The sequence below is a fragment of the Gopherus evgoodei genome, chromosome 1 (genome assembly GCF_007399415.2).
Source record: "Gopherus evgoodei ecotype Sinaloan lineage chromosome 1, rGopEvg1_v1.p, whole genome shotgun sequence".
In the NCBI taxonomy this organism is placed as follows: Eukaryota; Metazoa; Chordata; order Testudines; family Testudinidae; genus Gopherus; species Gopherus evgoodei.
Window position 1 is genome coordinate 269,022,515 of NC_044322.1, and position 24,247 is coordinate 269,046,761.

Here is a 24,247-nt window from a genome sequence, read left to right on the forward strand (position 1 = left end):
CTGGCCGACCCAGTCCCCCTGCCCCTTTACCTGGACCTGATCACCCAGGACCACGGCAGGCTCCGTCACCCGGACCTCCAGTCTCTACACCTCACGGCGTGGCTCCTGAGTGGCTGACCAGGTTGGAACTACGGTGCTCTACCTCTGTACGTCAGGTACTACTGGGCAGCAGGAAACCTTCCACTACAGCGACGTACTCGGCCAAGTGAAAGCGTTTCTCCTGTTGGTGCACGGAGAGGGGTTCCCTCCCTATGGAGGTTTCTATCGCCAGTATTCTCGATTACATCTGGTCCCTCAAGCAGCAGGGCCTGGCGATATCGTCCCTTCGAGTTCACCTGGCGGCTATCTCCACCTTTCACCCGGGAGGAGACGGCCGTTCGGTTTTCTCTCAGTGACTAGATTCCTGAAAGGTCTAGAACGTCTCTACCCCCAGGTTCGACCCCCTGCCCCTACCTGGGATCTCAACCTGGTTCTGACTCAGCTCATGGGCCTTCCATTTGAGCCGTTAGCGACTTGCTCCCTGCTCTCTCTCTCCTGGAAGACTGCTTTCCTGGTGGCCATCACCTCAGCCAGACGGGTGTCAGAACTCCGGGCCCTCATGGTAGATCCCCCGTATACGGTCTTCCATAAAGACAAGGTGCAGCTGAGGCCACACCCTGCCTTTCTCCCCAAAGTGGTCTCAGCCTTTCATGTCAACCAGGAGATCTTTCTCCCCGTCTTTTTCCCAAAGCCCCATTCATCCCGCAGGGAGCAACAACTCCACTTGCTTGATGTCCGTCGGGCACTCGCGTTTTATGTGGAGAGGACCAAACCGTTCCGCAAATCCCCCCAACTCTTTGTGGCAGTAGCGGACCGAATCAAAGGGCTTCCCACTTCCTCACAGAGGATATCCTTGTGGGTAACGTCCTGTATCAGGACCTGTTATGACCTGGCTCACGCCCCTACGGGCCATGTGACTGCACACTCCACCAGGGCACAAGCATCATCGATGGCTTTCCTTGCCCGCGTGCCCATCCAGGAGATCTGTAGGGCGGTGACCTGGTCCTCTGTCCACACCTTCGCTTCCCATTACGCCCTGGTCCAGCAGTCCAGAGATGACGCGGCCTTCGGCTCTGCAGTGCTTCATGCCGCGGCTTCTCACTCCGACTCCACCGCCTAGGTAAGGCTTGGGATTCACCTACCTGGAATGGATATGAGCAATCACTCGAAGAAGAAAAGACGGTTACTCACCTTTGTAACTGTTGTTCTTCGAGATGTGTTGCTCATATCCATTCCACAGCCGCTCTCCTTCCCCACTGTCGGAGTAGCCGGCAAGAAGGAACTGAGGAGCGGGTGGGCCGGCAAGGGTATATATCGAGCGCCATGGCGGCGCCACTCTAGGGGGCGACCTGCCGGCCCACTGGAGTTGCTAGGGTAAAAAGTCTTCCCGACGAACGTGCATGCACGGCGTGCACACCTAACTGGAATGGATATGAGCAACACATCTCGAAGAACAACAGTTACAAAGGTGAGTAACCGTCTTATCCTGTGCCATCCAGCCTTGGCTAGTCATGGCCAGAGATCTATCAAGTAAAAAGCAGCCTCTGCACTATGAGAGCAATGAACCCTGCACAAGCAGTATCTGGCTTCGCTTTACCTCGAGATCACAGCGCTGGCTGTGCTTGGCTAAAGCAGAATTGCCCAAGAAAAGGATCCTCCCATGCCTCTCTAACAAGTCTCTCTCTCTCTCTTTCTCTCTCTCCCCCCCCTACCCCTGACTTCTCACTATCTCTTCACCATTGGCAGAACTCTTCTTCGGTGTCAGTCGCAAACTCCTCCCATTGCCTGCTGAGGCGTGATGCCCTTGTGCCGGGCAGCACCTATGTAGCTCGTGTGCGATCCAAGCCGAGCCAGGGCGCTGGTTGGTCTGGGCAGTCCAGCGAATGGAGCACTGCCGTGTCCTGGAAGTCCCAGGAAGGTAATTCAGGAGGCTGAGGGGCCGTGCGGAGAAGCGGGGACGTGATGAGAACCTGGCAGCAGAGGGATATTGTGCTTTGCTTCCAGAGGATTTGAGGGCTGAGCTGATGACATTGGAGAATCTCTGGAATTTGATGAAAATGGTCCAGTTTCACCGGTGTTCTCTTATTTTAAGTGAATTTGGTGCCACTGATAGGTAGCAGAGCAGTAGCTGCGGAAACTTCAGTGCTCTGGTGAGTCCCATGGCACAGGTATCAGTCCCAGTGCAGCACTGGCAGGGGCAGTACAATCTCCTTATACACACTTCCCCTGCCACTGCACCTGAAACCCCTCGCCTTGATGAGACCCTTCTAGGTGTGCTCAGTATCCGGCCTCTCAGCAATAGGGCCAGTGAGTGCCGGTGGAGATGGTGGGTTTTGGGATGTGGGCTCAGGAGAGGCCAGTCTCTCTGTCTCTTGCAATATGTGGATTGTATCTTTTGGATGAATGGACCAGCGTAATGCTCTGGGCTCTCATAGAAAACCCTGAAACAGAGGGCATCTCTACACTACTAAATGATGTTGACCCAAATGATGTTGGCATACAGCCTCTGCAGTGATTAAATCACTTTTGTGCGTCCACACTATGCTCCTTGTGTTGGTGGTGCGCATCCTCACCAGCGCTGCTTGCATCGATGCAGAGAGCAGTGCACCATGGGTAGCTATCCCAGTGTGCAACTCACCACCATCTAGCACAGGGTATTTTGGGAAGGTTTTGCAATGCCTCATGGGGCCAAAATGAGTGGCACAGCGGTGACTGGGAACATGATTTCAACATCCCAGAATGCAGTGTTCGCCATCCCATAATTTCATCTGCATCCCATAATGTTCTGTGTCCTCAACCTAAGCACGTGTGCCAAAGGTGGCATGTGAGCTGACTTTGTTTTAATAGCAGGCTGCAGGTCCTGGCCGCTGCTGAGCCTGCTGCCAGCCTGGGGTTTTGTTCACTCAGCCGGCAGCAGGCTAGGCAGGGCCAGGAGCGGGCTGAGTGGGCTGGGGTTCCATCCGCTGGCTCTTGCCAGCCAGAGTCCCGGCCACCGGCCTGCTCAGCTCACTGCCAGCCTGGGATCCCAGCCGGAACCCCAGGCCGGCAGTGGGCTGAGCGGGCTGGTGACCTGCCATTAAAAAAAGATCGTTTCATGTGCCACCTTTGGCACACGTGCTGTAGGTTAAGGACCCCTTTTCTAGTGTATACTGTGTGTACTGTACTTTATGGTAATTTTCACTATACACGATTTTCCTCTTATGCGCTGACCTTAGAACCTAACCCCCACCTAAGATGTAACTCCACTGTAGTGTAAAAAAAAATTGGGGGCACTGCTTTTTGGCACCCCCAAATCTTGGTGCCCTAGGCGGACACCTAGTTTGCCTAGTGGTTACACCAGCCCTGCATCCAGCCCTGCTAACCTGAATTCATTCAAACTAGTCAGAAGATCTCTGACGTGTTCTTTATTTATTCTGATCTGCATCCCTTCCTCTTTATTATCTATGGTAACTTCACTAGTCATCCAGTCACATGTTCTTTTCTGTGAAAGACTGAAGCAAAGGAAGGTAGCATAGCTGCTTAATGCCTACTATCTTCCATTACCAGCTCACTTTCTCCATTGAGCAGCAGGCCCACATCATCCCCAACTTTTCTTTTTCATCTGACACATTTGTAGAACTCTCTTCTTGTCTTTAACATTCCTTGTCAGATGTAACTCATTCTTGCCTTGGCTTTCTTGATTTTGTCCTTACACACTCACACTATTCCCATGTATACTTCCTTAGTGACACGGCCCTCCTTCCATTTCCTGGATGTATCCCACTTGGTTTTTAGATAGGTAAAAAACTCCTTGTGCAGCCACTTTGGCTTCCTGTGGCTCTTCTTATCTTTCTTCTGCATTAGAATAGCTTGATGTTTAGCCTCTAATATTACATCTTTTAGGAATGGCTAGCGCGCTTCGGCTCCTTTTCTTCCTAATTGGTCTTTCCATGGGACCTTTCCTACTATTTCTCCAAGTTGGCTGAAATCTATCTTTCTGAAGTCCAGTGTTCTTGTTTGGCTGTTCTCATGTCCTCCTTTCCTTAGGATCTTGAATTCTATCAGATCATGATCACTTCCTCCCAAGTTCCCGGCCACCTTCATGTTCACAACTAATTCATCCCCGCTGGTCAACACCAGGTCCAAAATGGATGACCCCCTAGTTGTTTCTTCAAAGTTGTCCCCTACACATGCTAAGAATTTGAAAGACATACTATGTTTTGCTGTAATAGTCTTCCAGCAGATATCAGGGAAGTTAAAATCCCCCATTAATATTAGCTCATGTGTGTTAGCTAATCTTGTTACCTGCTTGTAGAATGCCTCATCCACTTCCTCTTCTTGATTTGGTGCTGTATAATAGACCCCCACCATAACATTACTACTAAGCTTTTTCATTTTTATCCTCGCCCAGAAACTCTCAGTATTTGTGCCATTCACTTCCTCTTGGACCTCAGAGCAAGTATCCACATCCTTGACGTACAGCACAATGCTGCCTCCTCCCCCCCCCCTCATACCTATCCATTTGGAACAAACTATATCCCTCCAATCATGAGAGGTATCCTACCAAGTCTCTGTAATGCCAATTAAGTCATAATTTTCTTCATATACCATGACTTCCAGTCCATCCTGCTTATTCCCCATACTCCTTGCATTGGTATACAGACCCTGAAGATATTTTGCAGACTGCTTGGTTGCTTTTCCTCTTGCCTTTTTAATGCAGTTGTGGTTTCTATAATGATTCCTTGGAGGCTAGATTACTGTGGGACATAGAAAGAAACAATTCAAAGTTGTTGAAGGCATTCACGGAGCAGCTGCAGATGATGGAGAGCTGGTTCTGGGTCCGAGAAACAAGCATTGACTGGTGGGATCACGTTGTCATGCGGATTTGGGATGATGAGCAGTGGCTGCAGAACTTTTGGATGTGCAAGGCCATATTCCTGGATCTATGTACAGAGCTTGCCCCAGCCCTCCAACTCAGACACCAAAATGAGAGCTGCATTGACAGTGGAGAATAAGGCGACCAGATATCCCGATTTTATAGGGACAATCCCAATAGTCAAGGCTTTGTCTTATATAGGCACCTATTACCCTGCACTCCATCCCGATTTTTCACACTTGCTATCTGCTCACTCTAGTGGAAAGTGAGTGATCTCAGTGAAAAAAATCCCCATGGTTATAGCTGCCTGCTGTGTTCTGCATAATATCTGTGAAGCAAAGGAGGGAAATTTTCCACCAGGGTGGAGGGTGGAGATGGAATAGATGTCCGTTGAGTGGTGCGGGAAAATATCCTATTGTGGTGAAAGAAATAAGGCAGCTCTCCCCAGAAACCTTCAGCAGGGGATTGCAGACTACCTCCAGCAGTTTCCTCAAGGTCTTTATGGAGGATTCCTGGGACATCCTGGTGCACATAAACAAACTATTCTATGGGAACCCTTCTTCCTAACTCTAGAGGGGGATGAGAAGCGGATAGCAACACTACCTCTATTGGTTATTTCATTACCTCTTCCGGCATAAGTAAAAAAAAGTAAATCAACAGATCTGTCCTGCTACTTCGGGTGTTCCATCCCAACAATTTCAAAGCAAACTGCAGCCTTATCAGAGGTTCCTTCCCCTGCATCAGACTCACCTATGCTGGACTGTAGGGACTGGCTGGACTGCTCAGGACTCAAAAACAGGTCCTAGCTCACTGTGAGGCTGGAACCCCCAGTTACCTGTCCTCCATTCTCCTCCTTCTCTTCTTCCTCCACCTCATTTTCAATTTATGGCAGGGGCCTGTGACTCGGGCTCCTCTGAAATACCCATGGGGCTCTTGGGGGTGGTAGTGGGGTCTCCACTGAGGATGGCATGCAGCTTTTCATAAAAATGGCAGGACTGCAACTACACACCAGAGTGATTAATAGCCTCCCTTGCCTTCTGATACACCTGCCACAGCTCCTTGGCTTTCACATGGTGCTGCTGCTGGTCCCTCCTGTAGCCCTTCTCCTCCATGCCCCAAGTGACCTTCTCCTAGATGTTGACATTTCTACGTCTAGCTCAGAGCTGTGCCTGCTCTAGAGCTGCTAGGTGAGCTCTCCAAGCTGGGCAAACAGAAAATGGTACTTCAAGAATTCATGGAGCTTTAAAGAGGAGGGCTGGCTTCCTGTGTACCTGGCTGCTGAGCAATGAAGTTCAAAATGGTGACCAGAGTGGTCAAAATGGGGCATTGTGGGACACCTCCTGAAGGCCACTAATGGCTGATGTAAGTAACGCAGTGTCTACACTGACACTGCTTCTACCTAACTACATCTATCTAAATTCTATGCTGCTCATGGAGGTGGAGTTATTAAGTCAGCATAGCAGGTGCGTTAAATCAACAGGGATTAAATTTTAGTGTAGACATTTACTTACTTAGGTCAACGTAAGCTGCCTTACATCGACCTAACTCTGTAGTGTAGACCAGGTCTAAAAGTTTTCCTTTCTTCCCTCAACGGTCACAATCAGTCCCTGCTCCACTGTCCCCCCTATCCCTCCCAACCCTGCCCCTCCCAGAGCTACACTAACCACTGGCTCCTCACTAGGGGATGAGGCTCAGCCCAAGAACCTTCGCTGCCTCTTCAATGGGGTTGATCGGCTAACGTGCAGCTGGGAAGTGAGGAGAGAGGTCACCAGCTCTGTCTTGTTCACACTCTTCTACAGAACCCCACCGTCATCAGAGTAAGTGACCTAGCCATGGCAGCGTATGCCTGTCCTCCTGGATCTGACTATCCCTCCTGCTCACTCAGGCCTGGCTGCTCTCTTCCGCAGAGAGACAGAATGCTCTCCAGTCCATGAGGAGGAATTGCCTGGCAGCCACTACCTGTTCCACAGCTGTGAGATCAATGTCACCAACCCCAGCAGGCTGAGCCAGTACCTCATAACTGTCCGGCCCAAGAAGGAGGAGAAACTGATTAACGCCTACAAAAACAGTGAGAGCCCATTTGGTTACTCAGCCCAGGGTTATCTGGTGGTTTCTCCTCCAGCTTAGGAAACGCTTGGGTTGGCAGAGAGGTGGAATGGTTAACAAAAGAGCTAGACAGTGATGTGTGGGTGGGGCAGAGGGCTGGTAAAGGAAGCTCCCAGCACTGGAGCTCCTGACAGGCACCGACAGAGCACTGCCATGAGGAGGTACAGAATGGGCATGTGGAGATGAGATGAGTCAGATAGGGGCACTGCTGTTAGCAGTCCTTGGTGCTCGTCTGCTCAGGCAACAAGTTTTGCACCCATGTATCCTTAATACTGCCCACAAAGCAGAGTGGGAAAGGGAATGGGCAGAAAGATAAGCTAGGAGATGGATGCATGTTCCTAATGCGTTGTTTGTGTTCTAGTCAAGCCACTTGCACCTGTCAACGTGACAATGACAAAGACGAAAGACCAGAAGTATGAGCTGAGATGGACAAAACAGATCCTAAGCTATGGCTATATAGGCCAGAGATATGAATTCTTGTATTGGAAGACTGGTGACTTCATAGAGGTAGGTGATGGTACTGCTGGGAGCCTAGGACTCTGGGGAGGTGGGTGGATGGGACAAAGAGTTCCTCACCCCTCCTCCATCTCTTCTCCTCTTCTCTTCCCAGAATGCCCAGCTTGTAAACATCAGCAATGACAAGCCTCCCTTCATCTTCACCCTGCAGATGCTGGAGCCCTCCACACACTATAGGGGAAAAATGCGGGCGAGGGTGCACTTGGACAGCTACAATGGGCTCTGGAGCGAGTGGAGTGAGGAGTGCACCTGGGAAACTGAGAGTGGTACATCCCAGTTGGGCTAGTGGCTTGGGGCTTTGGGGGAGGGGGTCAGTTCCCTCCCTAGATAAACGGGTCCCTTAGCTGGGGTTTATGGGGAACCAGGGTTTCATACAGTTAATTGAGCAAAGAGACTGACCAGGGTCCCCTTGGTACCTGGCTGCATGCTTCAGATCACAGAGAAGGAGTATAATTGGCTTATCTGAACGGGAGTCCAGGGCTGCCATTCTCCATGGGAGCCAGAAAACTATATGCAAATCAGGGGCTGGAAGTGGATGCACTAGGTGAGGAGGGAAGGGGGGCCTCCACAAGCAGGATTAGAGGCATGAACTACCTACACTGTCGTATAGCAGTTTTAGTTCCATGATTCCCAGGAAAATTAGGGAGGTGTGACATTCCCCTCTGGTGTTATATAGACCGGTGATCTGCTAGGTCACTCCAATCTTTGACTCTGGGAGCCAGCCTTACCCTGCTCTGCTGTGAGAACCTCCCCTCCTGGGCTGTTCACGCACAGCCTCTGGCATGTAAGCTGCTCCTAGCTACTTGCAACAAAATGACACTAGTCAATATCTCCCGTTCCAGACAACCCTAGGAATCTGCATCTTGCAGTGTCCAGTTATGCCCACTGGGTGCTGCAAGCTTATATGAGTTTGTCAATTTAACAAAGAAATTGATATGTACCAGGCTTGTTTTCCCAAGGAGAGACTCTGACATGGTTCAAACCACACACACTGCTTCAGGTAGAATAAACAAACAGATTTATTAACTACAAAGATAAATTTTAAGTGATTATAAGTCAAAGCCTAACAAGTCAGATTTGGTCAAAGGAAATAAAAGCAAAACACATTCTAAGCTGATCTTAACACTTTCAATGTACTTACAAACTTAGATGCTTCTCACCACAGGCTGGCTGGTTGCTCTTCAGCCAGGCTCTCCCCTTTGATCAGCGCTTCAGTCGCTTGGTGTGGTGTCTGTAAATGTAGATGGAAGAGAGAGGAAGAGCATGCCAAATGTCTCTCCCTTTTATCATGTCCTTTCTCCTCTCTTGGCTTTTCCCCGTGCCCCAGAGTCAGGTGAGCATTACTGAATCTCTCCAAGCAAGGTTGAGCAATTCCCCTGGTGTGGCCTCCTGCAGGTGAGTCATTGCATTATAGCTCCCTTGCTGGACAATGGCTGTTGATGGATTGTTTGACACCCTGCCCTGGCATTGGTTACTTTCCTTGCTGTTGCCTCTGGGGAGCTAATATCTGCCTGATTCTCCTAATTTACAGTAGGTTTTAGTTTCAATCATTCTACACAATTATAATAACTCCATGTGCATTTATGATCTACATATATGGATAGAGAAAATTACTTTCAGCACATCATCACCTTTCCCCTGATACCTTACAAGGCATGCTTTATATGTAAGATCACAATTATATGAAAATGAGGAATATGGGGGTTACAGCATGCTCCCCAAAGGTACAGAGTGTCACATGACTGTAATCTCCACATTGTATGTCTGCATTGCAGCCTTTGATGTTTCCAGGTTACTACCCTTAAGAGGAACCGGGCAGACTGGATCCCAGTGGATGTGGTCAGGTTGAAAATGGGGCTGGAGGCCTGTAAGCGTGCGGACTCACCCTATGGTGCCTCCTGCTGGCCATCCGTGAGAATTAGCTCACTAGCCCTCTGGAGCACCCTTTGTCAGCTGATGATCTGGTACCGCTGGGCCCCCAGATCCCTCCTGGACCCAGTACCCCCTTTCTCTGGGTTGCTGCCCCCCTGGGGAACTGCCACCCACTAACCCCACCTCGCCTCAGTCTGGGCTACTGCCAGTCACCATCTAGCCCCCCACCCCCCGGGGCAGACTGCAGTATAAGCCACTCATCACAGGCAAGGGGGTTTGGACCTACTGCCTTCCTCTACCACCCAGTACCCTCTTAGACCTTAAACCTGGCCTTGTAGCCTAGGGAGTTGCCAGCTAGGAGCTCCCCTGGCTTTTCCCAGCCCTGCTTCACTCCTAGTATCCTTTCTGCTAGGCAGCCAGGCCCTGCTCTCTCTCAGACCAGAGAGAGCCTGCTAAGCTCTTGGCTGCCCTGACCTTCTTATAAGGCCCAATTGTCTGTTTGGGTGTGGCCCCAGCTGCAGCCACTTCCCCCAGTCAGTTGGGGTTTTGCTCCCTTCCCCAGCCCCAGTCCTCTGCAGGCCTTTTCCACCCTGCTACATCCCACCCCCCTCCTCAAGATCACCACCTCTGGGGGTAGGGGTGTCTCCTGGCCTGGACCAGTTGCCCATGGGCCTCCAGAGCTGCGCGCTTCTTCTTGGAGTCCTCTAGCCACTTCCGCAAGTGGGTCTCCTCCTCGACAATGGCCTCATACTCCTTAGTGAGGTCCAAGGCCTTCACCTCGGCACCGCCCCTCTGTAGCCTCCAGCTGTGCGCACAGGCCAGAATCCCCGAAGCCCTCTTCCCTCAGGGTCTGGGTTCCACAGTTCCCTTCTCCATTACCATCTGGGTCCCAGCCTCCTGCCAGCCCCACTCGGTCTGGGTTTCCTTCTCTGTGACAGGCTCCGTGATGGTCTGGGTCTCACCCTCCTGCAGGGTTCCTTCCATCCCAGTCATTACCTCCTCTAGTTTTGGCCCCTCCAGGCCATCAGGCACCTCTTCCGGCTGCTCCTCAGTTCCCCTGAGGGGGCAGTGCCTCCTAATATGTTCTGGGAGATGGCAGCCCTAACAGGCTCCCCGCCTCTTTGCTGCCTTTGCTCCTCTTCGGTCCCTCTCGGGTCCCACCGCTCCAGCAGCGTGGATCTGGACCCTCCAACTTGGGCCTGGGCATGCCCATTGCGGGTAGCCCTTCTGCCCACAGGCTGGCAGCTGCCCGGGTCTCCTCACCCGGCAGACAGTCCCCGGAACTTGCCCCTCTTTCTCTCTTGGATAAGGCTCCCGGCCTCCACTCCAATAGGGACAATCCGTTTTTACACGTGCGTGCCTTAAGCAGACATAACATGTCTGGCACTCAGCCACAGGCCCCCTGGCCCTGGCTCTCAGTCTCTCGTGAGTTTCTCCATGCCACTCTCCCTGTTTCCTCTGAAACTCCTGTCAGAGGAGTTTTACCAGGGCCTGCTGCTCTTCTGCCAGCCGGCCCAACTGTCCATGGAGGGCACACTGCACCTCCCATAGTGTCTGTGGGTCATCAGCCCCCTTCTGCCAGGGCACTGATGTCTGTCCCCCACCTAGAGTTAACCTCTGGGGCCTCTGCAAAATACACCCCAGTATACCGGGGTTTCATTGTCCCCTTCCAAAGTCTCTATACAATAGTCCCACTGTCCTTGCTCTGGCCTCTTGTGTCAGAGGCGTACCACTTCTGCCCACATTCTTCACCACTTGTAAGTGTGTGGACTCACCCCTGCAGCACCTCCTGCTAGTCATCTGTGGGAATTAGCTCACTAGCCCTCTGGAGCACCCTTTGTCAGCCAGTGATCTGCTACCGCTGGGGCACCCGTGTGTCATAACATTTTTCCCAGATCTGGACCTTAGCGTCCAAAATATGGGTGTTAGCATGAAAACCTCCAAGCTTAGTTACCAGCTTGGACCTGGTAAAGCTGCTGTGACGAAGTGGGAAAGTGCTTAATGTTTTCTCTGAATACTGTATTGGTGCCTCAGTGTCCCCATGGCAGTTCTTAAGTATCTGGCAGAGCAAAGGGCCAGTGCACCTAAATGCCTAACACTCTGTCTCTTAGCAACTGATGGCCTGGGCCCCTCCTCTGCAAAGGTGCCAGCTGAAGGTGTTGGAGACAAAGGAATCAGGTGACCTCCTGGCCCGGGAAAGGGGCTGAGGAGAGAGGAAGGGCTGGGAGGGGTTGTTAGTCTGGAGCTGGCTGAGGGCAGACGTGGGGGTCTGGCTCACTGACCCCCAGAATGGACCCGGCCGAGGGGTCCGGTTCGCTATATCTACAAGCTCTGTTTTAGACCCTGTTCCTGTCATCGAATAAACCTCAGTTTTACTGGCTGGCTGAGAGTCACGTCTGACTGCAAAGTGGGGGTGCAGAACCCGGTGGCTTCCCCAGGACCCCGCTGGGGTGAACTCGCTGTGGGAAGTGCATGGAGGGGCAAAGGATGCTGAATGCTCCAAGGAGAGACCCAGGAGGTGAAGCTGTGTGAGCTTCTTGCCCTGAACAAGTCTGCTCCAAGGGAGAGAAGGCTCCCCAAAGTCCTAACTGGCTTGGTGGGGAGCAGTTCCAGAGCATCGCCCGGTGACTCCGTGACAGCTGCCACCAGCCAGGAATCTATACAGTGCCTGGCGCACTGTGGTCTCCCCAAAACCTTCCTCGGGGGACCACCAGACTCAGATTCATTGAGTCTCACAACAAAGGGGAATAAACCATTTCCCTTCCCCCCTCCGGGTGTTCCCTCCCTGGGTTCCTGGAGAGATATACAGAAGCAAGCTCCGTGAATCTAAACAGAGGGACTCCACCCTCCCTGTTTCCAGTCCTGGAAACACAAGTACTTCCCCCCTCACCCAGAGGGTATGCAAAGTCAGGTTAGTAAATCTAACAGAGATTTTCCCCCCTGACTTCTTCCTCCCACCAATTCCCTAGTGAGCTGCAGACTCAATTCCCTGGAGTCCCCACTAAAGAAAAAACTCCAACAAGTCTTAAAAAGAAGGCTTTATATAAAAAGAAAGAAAAGGACATAAAAATGGTCTTTCTGTATTAAGGTGACAAATACAGGGTCATTTGCTTAAAAGAAAAAAATGAATAAACAGCCTTATTCAAAAAGAATACAATTCAAAACATTCCAGCAACTACCCCATGTAAATACAAAAGAAAACAATATAAACCGATGGTCTTCCTATCTTTGTACTTACAACTTGGAAACAGAAATTAGAAAGCCAGGAGACAGAAAGATCACTCTCAGAGCCGAGAGGGTCAGACCCAAGACAAAAAACAAAGAACTCACACACAAACTTCCCTCCACCCAGATTTGAAAAAGTCTTGTTTCCTGATTGGTCCTCTGGTCAGGTGTTTCAGGTTACTGGTGTTACCCCTTTACAGGTAAAAGAACATTAACCCTTAGCTATCTGTTTATGACACCCCCCCCAAATTGCAGACAGTGGGGAACCTCAGTGGCGGCGATTACCTCCTAGAACTTTAAAAATAAACAGATTAATACAACACATGCACCTTTACATATACCACTAAGTATATAACTAACAGACTTTTACATTTTAAGAACACTTTTTAACTACTGGATTGTGGGAAACTGTTATGGGAGAGAGCATCAGCTACTTTGTTAGAAGCTCCTGAGATGTGCTGAATTTGAAAATCAAAATGTTGGAGAGCTAAACTTCAAGGAAGAATTTTTTTGTTGTTCCCCTTGGCAGTATGAAGCCACTTTAGTGCAGCATAGTCAGTTTGTAGCTGGAACCGCCGTCCCCAAACATGGGCATAGCTTTTTCAGGGCGTACACAATGGCAAAGCATTCCTTTTCACTGACTGACCAGTGACTTTGCCTCTCAGACAGTTTTTTGCTGAGAAACACTACAGGATGGAAGTTGTGATCCGTTGCTTCCTGCATGAGAACTGCTCCTATACCACGCTCACTCCTGCAGCACCTCCTGCTAGTCATCTGTGGGAATTAGCTCACTAGCCCTCTGGAGCACCCTTTGTCAGCCAGTGATCTGCTACCGCTGGGGCACCCGCGTCCCTCCCGGACCCCAGTACCCCTTTTTCTGGGTTGCTGCCCCCCTGGCAGAACCTCCACACTCTCAGGTTCTCGGTCTCCCCACCCAGGGGAACCCCCACCCACTAACCCCACCCCACCTCAGTCTGGGCTATTGTCAGTCACCATCTACCCTTCCACCTTGGGGCAGACTGCAGTATAAGCCACTCATCACAGGCAAGGGGGTTCGGACCTGCTGCCTTCCTCTACCACCCAGTACCCTCTTAGGCCTTAAACCAGGCCTTGCAGCCTGGGGAGTTGCCAGCCAGGAGCTCGCCTGCTCCTCTGGCTTTCCCCAGCCCTGCTTCACTCCTAGTACCATTTCTACTAGGCAGCCAGGCCCTGCTCCCTCACAGACCAGAGAGAACCTGCTAAGCTCTTGGCTGCCCTGGCCTTCTTATAAGGCCCAGTTGCTTAGTTTGGGGCATGGCCCCAGCTGCAGCCACTTCCCCCAATCAGCCAGGGTTTTTCTTCCTTCCCCAGCCCTCTGCAGGCCTTTTCCAATCCCTTCAGAGCTGGAGCGGTGCTCAGCACGCTACAAGGCCAGTCAGAGAAATTTGTGGATCTAAGTGGAGGGCTGGAGAAGGGAAGAAATGATCCATGCTAGAAGGTAGAAAGAGATCAATCAGTGGAGCTGGTTGAACTGTTCATTCTGAACAACATTTTCATGTCTGTGAAATAACGAAAAGATGGGCTCTTTGTAACTGATTTTAAGCAAATCTGTCAGAGCCTAAAGGGGTTTCTCTGGTCATTCAGAGCAGCATTGCTTCATAGGTGTGTTGTTCAGCATTTGGAATTCAGGCTGTGTGATTGGTCACTAGATATCATGGTGTGGTTCCTGATCCCTGACTGGCTTCCTGAACCTGTACAAACAGGAGAGTTGATTGAATAGGCCTTAATAGTGAATTTCCAGAATCTCAAATGTTTGTGTTTCTTGTACATTTACACTTAACTGCAAGTCTTTTTTTTGTTGATATCTGCAACGTTCTTGTAAGGATCTTCACTGGACATTACTGATCTGTTCTCAGAGGGTTGGTCTACACTAAAGCTGTAAGTCGATCTCAGTGACCTTACTTCAGTTACATGAATTACGTAAATTACGCAACTGAAATAGATGAAATTTAGGTCAACTTACAGCAGCGTCTACACCAATGGTCCCCAACCTTTTCGTCTGTCGGGCACCAGACGAAGGACCATGGCGGCAGTGGAGCATCCACCGAAATGCTGCCGAATTTCTGCGGCATTTCGGCAGCGAAGCCTCTCAATGACGTTACTTGTCAGCGGCAAGCAGCGTCATCGAGAGGCGTTGCCACCAAAATGCCGCAGAAATTTGGGGGCGACGCCTCTCGATGACGCCTCTTGTCAGTGGCAAGTGGCGTCATCGAGAGGCGTCTCTGCTGAAATGCCGCCGAAATTCGGCGGCATTTCGGCGGATGCTCCACCGCCAGCCAGGACATGGGCGCATTTAGATGCCCGCACCCATGGGCACCACGTTGGGGACCCCTGGTCTACACCATAGAATTATAAGACTGGAAGGGACCTCGAGAGGTCATCTGTTCTAGTCCCCTGCACTCATGGCAGGACTAAGTATTATCTAGACCATCCCTGACAGGTGTTTGTCTAACGTGCTCTTAAAAATCTCCAATAATGGAGATTCCACACTCTCCCTAGGCAATTTATTCCAGTACTTAACCTGTGCTTCCTAACCTGCCAGTAGGAAGTTTTTCCTAATGTCCAACCTAAACCGTCCTTCCTGCAGTTAAAGCCCATTGCTTCTTGTCCTATCTTCAGAAGTTAAGAAGAATAATTCTTCTCCCGCCTCCTTGTGACAACCTTTTAGGTACTAGAAAACTGTTGTCATGTCCCCTCAGTCTTCTCTTTTCCAGACTAAACAAACCCAGTTTTTTCAATATTGCCTCTTAGGTCATGTTTTCTAGACCATTAATCATTTTTGTTGCTCTTCTCTGGACTTTCTCCAGTTTGTCCACATCTTTCCTGAAATGTGGAGTAGAACGCGAGAATTACTTCTCGTGTCTTATTTACAGTACTCCTGCTAATACATCACAGAATGATGTTTGTAGGATTTGTTTGGTTTTTTTTGCAACACTGTTACACTATTCACACATATTTACCTTGTGGTCCACTATGACCCCCAGATCCCCATGGTGTGTCGACAGGAGACATTCTCCAGCTGACTTACCATCTGCCTCTCAGGAAGACGGCGTACACATGTCAACAGGAGAATGCTTTCCCATCATCTTAGCAGATCTTTACCAGACCCATTAAATCTACACCTCTACATTGATCGCAACAATGCTGATTTAGCCAAGAGTATAGACAAGCCCTCAGCCTGAGCTTCACTTCAACAAAGTTCTTTGCTCTGGGAATTTCTTTAGGGTTTTTTTTTTTAATCGTCCTAACATGAGACTGGGGAGAACAGGGGCTTGACCTAATGCAATCTGTAGAGGGGAACCCCATTTCCACAGCACCTCCTGGGAGAACTGGGAGAGTATTCCATGGTCTAACAGACCTATCAGTTAGGACACGTGACTTGATAGGCAACCTATATTTTCCTGACCTCAGTATCATCCCTCAAGAGCATCCAGACTGTAAGGTTTGAAATAGAATGAAGCTATTTTGTGTTGCTGTCTCTTTATCTCTCTCTCTCTCTCTCTCTCTTTCATTTATCTGCCTCAGCCGAGTCACAACTGATTCTCCCACTGCTGGTCCCAGTCTTCACCATCATGCTGATAGCATTTGGCTGGTACGGTTATAGATCCCTACTCAGGTAAGTGTGCACTGGGAGTTGGAGATATGCCAGGTACATTGGTAGAGTGAGTGCAGGGAGGTGCTGCATGGGCACACCCCTATCCTAGGGCTTAGTTGAGCAGGAGATATGCCTAGAGGGCAGTTCAGAGATCTCTCCATGTTGGCCAGCAGCTTGAGTGTAGGGCCATGGAGTTTCAGGACCTCTGTGTTGACAAGGGGGGCCAGGGTAAGGCTGTGTGTCTGGTGGAGCCTCCCCACAAGAGAAGTGACCCTGAAAACTCTGTCTTATTACAGCAAGAAGAAAAAATGGGAGGAAAAGATTCCAAATCCTGGCAGGAGTCAGCTGCTCCAGAGCTACCTCCAGGTAAGAGAGAACTGAGCTTTCCCCTACTACACTTCGGCCTACTCCAGCTGTAAGAATATCCCAGCCCTATCTTCAGATGACTTGACAGAGTCCTGCCCCTTCTGGCCACCTGAGTTCTTTACCAAGTCCAGTAGAACTGTAAACAAAACCAAACTCTCAGCCTGGCTGGGCTCAGCTGGCCACCTCAGCCTCACGGGCCTGCCTCTACTCCACTTATCCCCACAGCTTGTCTCCAGGTCCTGTGCTTTCAATAACCCCGCTGTCCAGGGGCTGGCACGCTCCTTCCCTTGCTCAGGGGCTCAGGCAGGTTAGTGCTTTTCAGGGCCCTTGTCTCCTGTCAGGCTTCCTACTCACCCCTGGAGTAACCTGTTTGCTCTGCCTCTTCCCTCGCAGGTTACTTCCCACCTCCTCTTCGCTAGTTCTCCTTCCTCCCACTAGCCTCACTCAGCTCTTTATGGCCACAAGCCCTTCTCATCCCCACCTGGGCTTTATTTCTAATTGGCCTGGCCTGGCCTATCCTCCAGGTTCAAGCAGACAGATTAATTGGCCTCTCAAGCCTTTACCCTTTCACAGCACCTGTAGGGTAAATACCCCATTACATTGTCTGAGGACACTGCCCATTGGTGCATCGGAGAAGCCCAGGAGATAGCAGTATTTTTGCCACTGTGTTTTACCTTACACTTGTGAGTGCCCCCTCTCTGGCTAATACATGACGGCAATTATTCAATTTTGAACAGGGCAGCACCCACCTCTCACAGGTGCCCCCTTCCTGGTTGGGTGTGACCCTGCTTTCTTTTCAGTTCTTACATGGTGTGGCACCTGCCTCTCACAAGCACCTTCCGCCCCCTCCAGCCAAGTCACATGCAGTGTCCCTCCTTCGGGGGTGTACAGCCTCTAGTTCTTGCTCATGGCCCTGGTATGGGGCTGTGGAACCAAGGCTTCTCCCTGGAGGCACTGCCTTCTTTAACAGCCCAAAAGGGGCCCATCTCAATACCCTCTGTTAATGTCTTTTTGGCAGCTCTCCCTGGGCTCAATCTTCAACCAGACCAGCAGGGCCCATCATGGTACCCTTGCCTGATCTAGCTAGATTCTGGGCTCAGTCTGCCCACACTGAGCTGCCCATGGTACTGCTATTCTTCCTGCCTAAGGTGACCAGATGTCCTGATTTTATAGGGATAGTCCCAATTTTTGGGACTTTTTCTTATATAGGCTCCTATTACCCCCCTACCCCGTCTCGATTTTTCACACTTGCTGTCTGGTCACCCTATTTCTGCCAGCCATGCACCCACTTCTCCCTCCTCCAGGCAGCAACTGACTGCTATGCCCCATGCTGCTTCCTTTTATATGGCCCTTGTGCCCGATTGGCCACTCCAGCAGCCCTTCTGATTAGCCCTTCTGCAGCCACTCTAGACTGCCTGGAGGACTTCTCCTGTGCTCTTTTCTGGGGTGTAGTGAGGCAGGGCCACGAGGCCTCCAGGAGGAGGCCTCCAGACCTATTCCCCCCCATCAAAGGGCCGGTACCCGGAAGCAATGTTGCCCCCACAAGGGATTAAAATGCTACCATACACTGTGGTATCTCCACTACAGGGAATCTGCCCTCAGGGAATCACCCTCTGTCTGCCCGGAGTGCTATCTGCCCTTGTCTCTTTTCAGAAAATACCGCTCGGGATTCCGCTGCCAAGCAGCCAGCTGGACTTTGGCAAGCAGAGCCCTTCTGAGAAGACGGACCTGGCCAGCTGCATCCAAGTGCTGGATGGGTGAGTGATTGGTGCACTTCTCACTGGTGATACTCTCCGAGACGTTACTCAGTGACGGTGGCATCTCAGCTCCTGTGGGTGGCTGACCCATCAGGGAGGGGTGGCAAATGTAACTGGTGTGAATAATAAACCTTGGCACATCTTCCACCTGCCCATCTGGAAATGTCAATGGATGGACTTGCAGCCAGTGGTCTCCCTGGCTCCCAGGAAACACCACTCCCAAACCCTGAGCCCTTCCTTCCTCATCTCTCCTTCTGAAAATGGGCTTGCCTCAATGCCCTTGATTTCCCAGTCAGGAAATGGAGGTGGATAAGCTCCCCCAGCACACAGATACACACACTCTCCCTCCCCCACATGCCCTAATTCCCTGTCATCTGGAAATGAGGCCCCCACCAATCTTGGGGCCAATTCTGGCTCTGGCAGCATACAAGGGCCAGTAGGAACTGCAATAGGCCAGAGAATAATTTATCCAATGCAGAAGTGTGGGGCCAATGTAAGAAGCCCAAGACTGCCCTCCTCACAGCTCCTGGTGTAGGGAGGTTGTGCTGAGGCAGGGTATGTGCTGTGAGGGATTCTGGGTTGAGAAGAGTAGCCTGAGGAAGGCTGTATTCAGTTAGAATAGCCTGAGTCCCAACTTGGAGACTCTTATAGCTGTACCCCTTCTCCCAGGGCAGGGGTCGGCAACCTTTCAGAAGTGCTGTGCTGAGTCTTCATTTATTCACTCTAATTTAAGGTTTCACGTGCCAGCAATACATTTCAATGTTTGTAGAAGGTCTCTTTCTCTAATTCGATAATATATAACTAAACTATTGTTGTATGTAAAGTAAATAAGGTTTTCAAAATGTTTAAGAAGCTTCCTTTAAAATTAAAATAAAATGCAGGGCCCCCCAGACCAGTGACCAGGACCTGGGCAGTGTGAGTGCCACTGAAAATCAGCTCGTGTGCTGCCTTTGGCACCCGTGCCATAGGTTGCCTACCCCTGTCCCAGGGCTTAGAGGGCTGCAGCCAGAGATCTTCTCCCCTTCCAGGCTGGGGACAGGAGCATTTCACCCTCCATGAGCCGCCTCTAGCCACCGCAGCCGCTGGCTGCCAGCGCAAGCCCCAAGCTCCAGGCCACCGGAGAAGCTGAGCCCCTGCCGGCTTCAGGGGAGAGGGGGAGTGAGGGCATGGCCTCAGGTTAGGGGAGGCTTAGTCTCTCCTGGTCTTTGATACCTGCCGCCCATGGGTGGGTGCCCAGCCATCACTGGTCACTTTTGGAAAGCGCAGGCCATTATTTGTATTTTTTTGAATGCCCATCTCTCCTTGCCTGCCCCCTCCCTTTCGCTAGCTTCTATCTCAGTCCTGTAAGCTCCTTGGGGCAGGGACCATGTCTTTTTACAATCTCTGCCAAGTGCCAGGCAAAGATCTGGTGCTATATAAATGTGCGTGGTGGTGATCATGGTCTCTGTAGGGTGATGTGCTGCTTGGGCCCCCTAGGCTCCAGAAACACAGAAACTGCTAGACTGGGTCCAGCCAATGGTCCATCTAGTCCAGTATCCTGCCAGGAACAGATGCCGGTACCAGCTGTTTCAGAGGAAAGCACAAGAAATTCTGCCATAGGCAGTTATGTGATAATCTGCCCCCAGGGAAAGATTCCTTCTAACCCCCAAGAGACCTTTCTCCCAGGGGGCCCTTAGCTCCACTCCCTGTCTGTATGTGATGTTCTCTGCAGGGTGACATCTCTGATTCCTCTTGTTTCCCTCTTGCAGACCGATGAAAGTAAATTCAGCAGAGCTCCCTGCAGCTGTGGCCAATAGGATGATGTGCTTCCTTGGTGCACTGGACCCAGAGAACCCGTATCAGACTCTTGAAATGACAACTCCAGCTCCACATCCGGCAGCCCTGGCTGGCTGCCATTCAAGTCAGGGCACCAGTCAGTCCCTGTCACCAGCCACGCTCCCCTGGAGGAGCAGTGCTAAGGTCACTGCTTCTCAGGCCCCCATGTCCTGCTTTGACTTTAATGGTCCATATTTGTGCCTCCCCCATGGGTGCTCCCTGCCTGACATTCATCAGGACCGGGAAGCTGCCCCACTTGGAACCAGGGAGAGGCTAGTGTCCCTGGAGTACGTGTCCCTACCCCAGGGGTCCCCTTCCCAGACCCTGCTGGTGAGGGAGAAGAGAGGAGCAGCTCAGCTCCACTCCGTCTCGCTTCCTGTTCAGAAAGAGATGAAGCAGCCCCTTGCTGGAGGGCAAGAAGGGCCACAAGGCCAGCCAGCAGGTGGGGAAGTGGCGCAAGGGGACTCCGAAAGTCAAAGGGCATCAATTGCTGCCATCTTAAACAACTCTTGTCAGAAATTGCCATCAGGATACGTCACTACGGAAGATCTGTCACTGATGCCAGCAAGAGACTCTGCCCATCTGTCCCCTGCACTGGCCCCACCAGAGGTAATTCTCACTGCTTCTGGCATATTGTCATCCAACCCACAACTGCCCCACACCATGGAGAGCACCCCTAGCCCTGAGTTGGGCCCTGAAAAACTTTGTGTCGCAGTCCCACTTCTGTCTCCAGCATCAGCCAATCTCTCTGGAATTGAAAGCTATGTTATGTTCCCCAATGCTCTGTATGGCACCCCAGAACCCATCAGTTTTTCCCCACCCATCCTCTCAGGCGGGGATGATTTAGCTAAAGCAGAGCCTGGGCAAGAGGACAGTGTGGTCATGTTCAACCCCGACAGCACTGGGCCAGTTTTTCTACATCAGGTGGGGGAATACTGCTTCTTTCCTGGCCTCAAACCTGGTGAGAGAGACCCCTTGGCTGATCAGACATCAGAAGCCAGACAGGCATTTGGAAAGCCACCCTGTGATGGAGGATCTGTCAATGGCAAGCAAGAGCCTGCACTTCACATGCAGGCCATTCAGCTCTTCAAAACCCTGAAGCGTGACGATTACTTTGTGTTGCCTCCATGGTCAGGACAGGAACTGGCTTTCAGGGCCAAGGAACTGTGCTAGCGCTGCGAGAGGACTGGTGAGGACAAGAGAGCAAGTGAATGGATGAAAAGTCCCCCACTCGAAGCATGTTGCCTCTTCTTGTCATCACTGTTTCCCCTCCTGAACCCAGGCAGGAAAAACACAAAGGGCAATTCTTCTTCCCAGCCCTTCTTCTTCCAAAGTGGATGGCAGATGTCAATCAGCACCATGTCCTCCTCAGCTGTATCAGTGTCCTTGGCTAGAGAAACCAGGAAACCTATCCCCATGGGAGAGATCTGCTCATCACACAGATCTCTAGTCCACCTGCTATTATCATGTTAGTCTTGCCATGCTTCTGCTGCAATGCAATGTTAAGTTCAGCGCAAACTTCACAGCATGAATGATCAAACGTCATGTCATGGATAAGATTCTGGTGCAAGCACCTGGACTGAAATGCCTCGCATTCTGAAAACAGATCTAGTTTATTTAGAGAGATAATACCCATCCAGAAGAATTAGTATTGGAAGGATGTAGATACCAAGGAGGGATTGGAATTGTTAAGGATGGGACAAAGTGGGTCGGAGTAAAGGAGTGAAACAGCAATGGGGAAACTTGGCTGCAGCTAAAGAAACCTTTCCTATCTGTGACTCTATCTTGCAGAATAATGCCTCTAGGGAGATGGTGGAAGCCCCATTACCAGAACACATAAAACCAGACTGGACAAAGCCAGGGAGGATATATATTATTGCAGGGAAAACTGGGATTGGGGCAGGGGAAAGGTTGTGCGGGTGGACAAACTATGGTCTAATGGATCTCTTCTATCTCTAATTGCTCAAATACTATGACATGCTGGATTCCCAGTACACTGGCTGTTTGTAGAAGATGGTAGCAGCTAGCTAGCTGCTTTGGTGAGTGTTAATGGTGCCAGGGAAAGAGAACTCGGTTCTTTCCTATTCTTTTCTGCAAGGGAAAAACATTAGCTCAGAGCTGCCACCCAGTGATCAGACCTAGCAAAATTATCTCTCAATCCATGGATCAGCTATGACTGATACTGATTGAGTTAGATGCATCACCTACCAGGTAGGATGTTTGAGTCTGACTCTTGTGTATTTGTGTGACATGGCTGATAAGGGGAGTGTAGTGCCCCACTCAAAAGTAAAAGGGATTAAGAGCAGATGAGGGAGGCTGGCGAAGTAGTTGGCCCAAGGTGTGGCTGGCTTAATCAGGCCACAGCTGGCCCTGATAAGAGGGCTGAAGGCCAGGAACTACAGAGGCATCTCCCTCTAGTTTTGGAGTGGGAAGGGCTGGCTGCCTGGGAGCAAGATACCTGAAGTGAAGCAGTGCTGGGGAAGGGCAAAGGGAACGGGGGAGCCCCAGCCCAGTAAACCCCCAGGCTGCAGGCCTTGGTGAAGGCTTACAAAGATACTAACCCCTTGCCAATGATGAGTAGCCATTACAGACTGCAGTTTGCCCCAGTGAGCAGGGGCTAGATGATAGCTGGCAGTAGTCACTGAGGCAAGGTGGGTTTAGAGGGTTGGGGGTTCCCCTGTGGAGGGGAGACCCAGAGAGTGGGGGTACTGCTGGGGCAGAACCCTGAGGTAAAGGGCACCGGGGTCCAGGGTCAGCTGCAGGCTAGACACCGGCCTACAGAGGGCACACCGTATGCTGGAGAAGAGTTAATTCCCACATGACCAGCTGGAGGTGCCGCTGCAGTGAGTCTCAAGCCGCTACAGGGAGAAAAGGGCAGTTCTGGGACTATGTTTCTGTTTTTTTCCTGCTATGTTAATTGGATGCTGCCAGACCTGCATTGTTCAGTGTAATTCTTCTTTTGGACAATTTAAATTCTGATAAACTCATTCATTTTTAAACTTTAAGATATCTGAATAGTGAATTGATTGCCCTTGAAAGGAAGGGGCCGACAGCACCGCCTCAGGTTGACCAGAGCGGAGATAGATGCCATCCAAGCATTCCCAGCCCAACTCATTCCTGACTTGTTGCACACTTTGTTAATCCAGCCCTGAGCCTTTCCTGAATAGAGCAGGCCACATTTGCCAGTCTGTGCTGTGGTTTTGTTATGTGTCTATTGTGACAGATCCAGGCCACTGGGGTACAGGAGTCTGGTCCTATTGGTATCCACTTCTAAAGGACCTCCCCCTAGCCTAAGGGGAGGATTCACAGGTCCGTGACACCAAATAAGAACGAGGGACAACTAATGAAAAAACAGGATCGGGAGTAAGGTCATAGGGCTAAACGAAGGGAACCTGATGGGGACACCGAGCAGAGAACCCCAGACAACGCCTTCTGCTCCTCGAAAGCGTCAAGGGAGCCAGTGGACGCCGCCCAGAGGAACTCTGCCCGGATGTGTGAATGGACGGAGGAGCAGAAATAGGCACCACAGTCGCAGGAAATCCCATCGGCCAACCTCCTTTCCCTGGTTTTGTAGATGGCTAGTTTGGCCAGGGCCAAGAGGAGGTTGATAAGGAGATCCTGCGACTTTGTGGGGCCACAGATGGGGAGTGCATAGATAAAAAGATGAGGGGAAAAGTGCAACCAAAAACGCAATAAGATATTCAAGAGGAGCCGGAACAGGGGCTGCAATCTGGCGCACTCCAAATAAATGTGCGCCAGGGTCTCTGTCACACCACAAAAAGGGCAGGTGTTGGGGACAGGGGTGAACTGCGCCAAGTACACGTCCATGCTCAAGGCCCCGTGAAGGAGCCGCCAACTGACATCCGCGGCAGGCCTCGGGACCAGACCAGAGTATAAGCTGGCCCACCGGGGCTTCTCACCCTCGAGAGGTGGCAGGAGGTCCCACCATTTGGCATAGGGGCGGGACGCGAGGGTGAGGTAGTGAAGAGTGTGGAGCACGAGCGTGTACAGATGTTTCCTTGGCGCAGTCTGGAACAGAACCAGCTGCAGATCATGCAGCTG

General features: G+C 51.0%; 1 protein-coding gene across 1 annotated transcript in view; it reads left to right on the top strand.

Annotated features, from left to right (window-relative positions):
- Window positions 1–22,774, top strand: part of LOC115642161 (cytokine receptor common subunit beta-like) — a 35,349-nt gene extending 12,575 nt beyond the window's left edge. Inside the window, exons 6-14 of the mRNA XM_030545605.1 lie at window positions 1,786–1,957; window positions 6,576–6,711; window positions 6,802–6,962; window positions 7,362–7,507; window positions 7,611–7,782; window positions 16,178–16,268; window positions 16,544–16,613; window positions 18,267–18,370; window positions 20,119–22,774. Coding sequence (XP_030401465.1) covers window positions 1,786–1,957; window positions 6,576–6,711; window positions 6,802–6,962; window positions 7,362–7,507; window positions 7,611–7,782; window positions 16,178–16,268; window positions 16,544–16,613; window positions 18,267–18,370; window positions 20,119–21,358 — 2,292 coding nt within the window. The 3' untranslated portion in view covers window positions 21,359–22,774. The remainder of the gene's footprint in view (window positions 1–1,785; window positions 1,958–6,575; window positions 6,712–6,801; window positions 6,963–7,361; window positions 7,508–7,610; window positions 7,783–16,177; window positions 16,269–16,543; window positions 16,614–18,266; window positions 18,371–20,118) is intronic.
- Window positions 22,775–24,247: the final 1,473 nt, after the last annotated feature.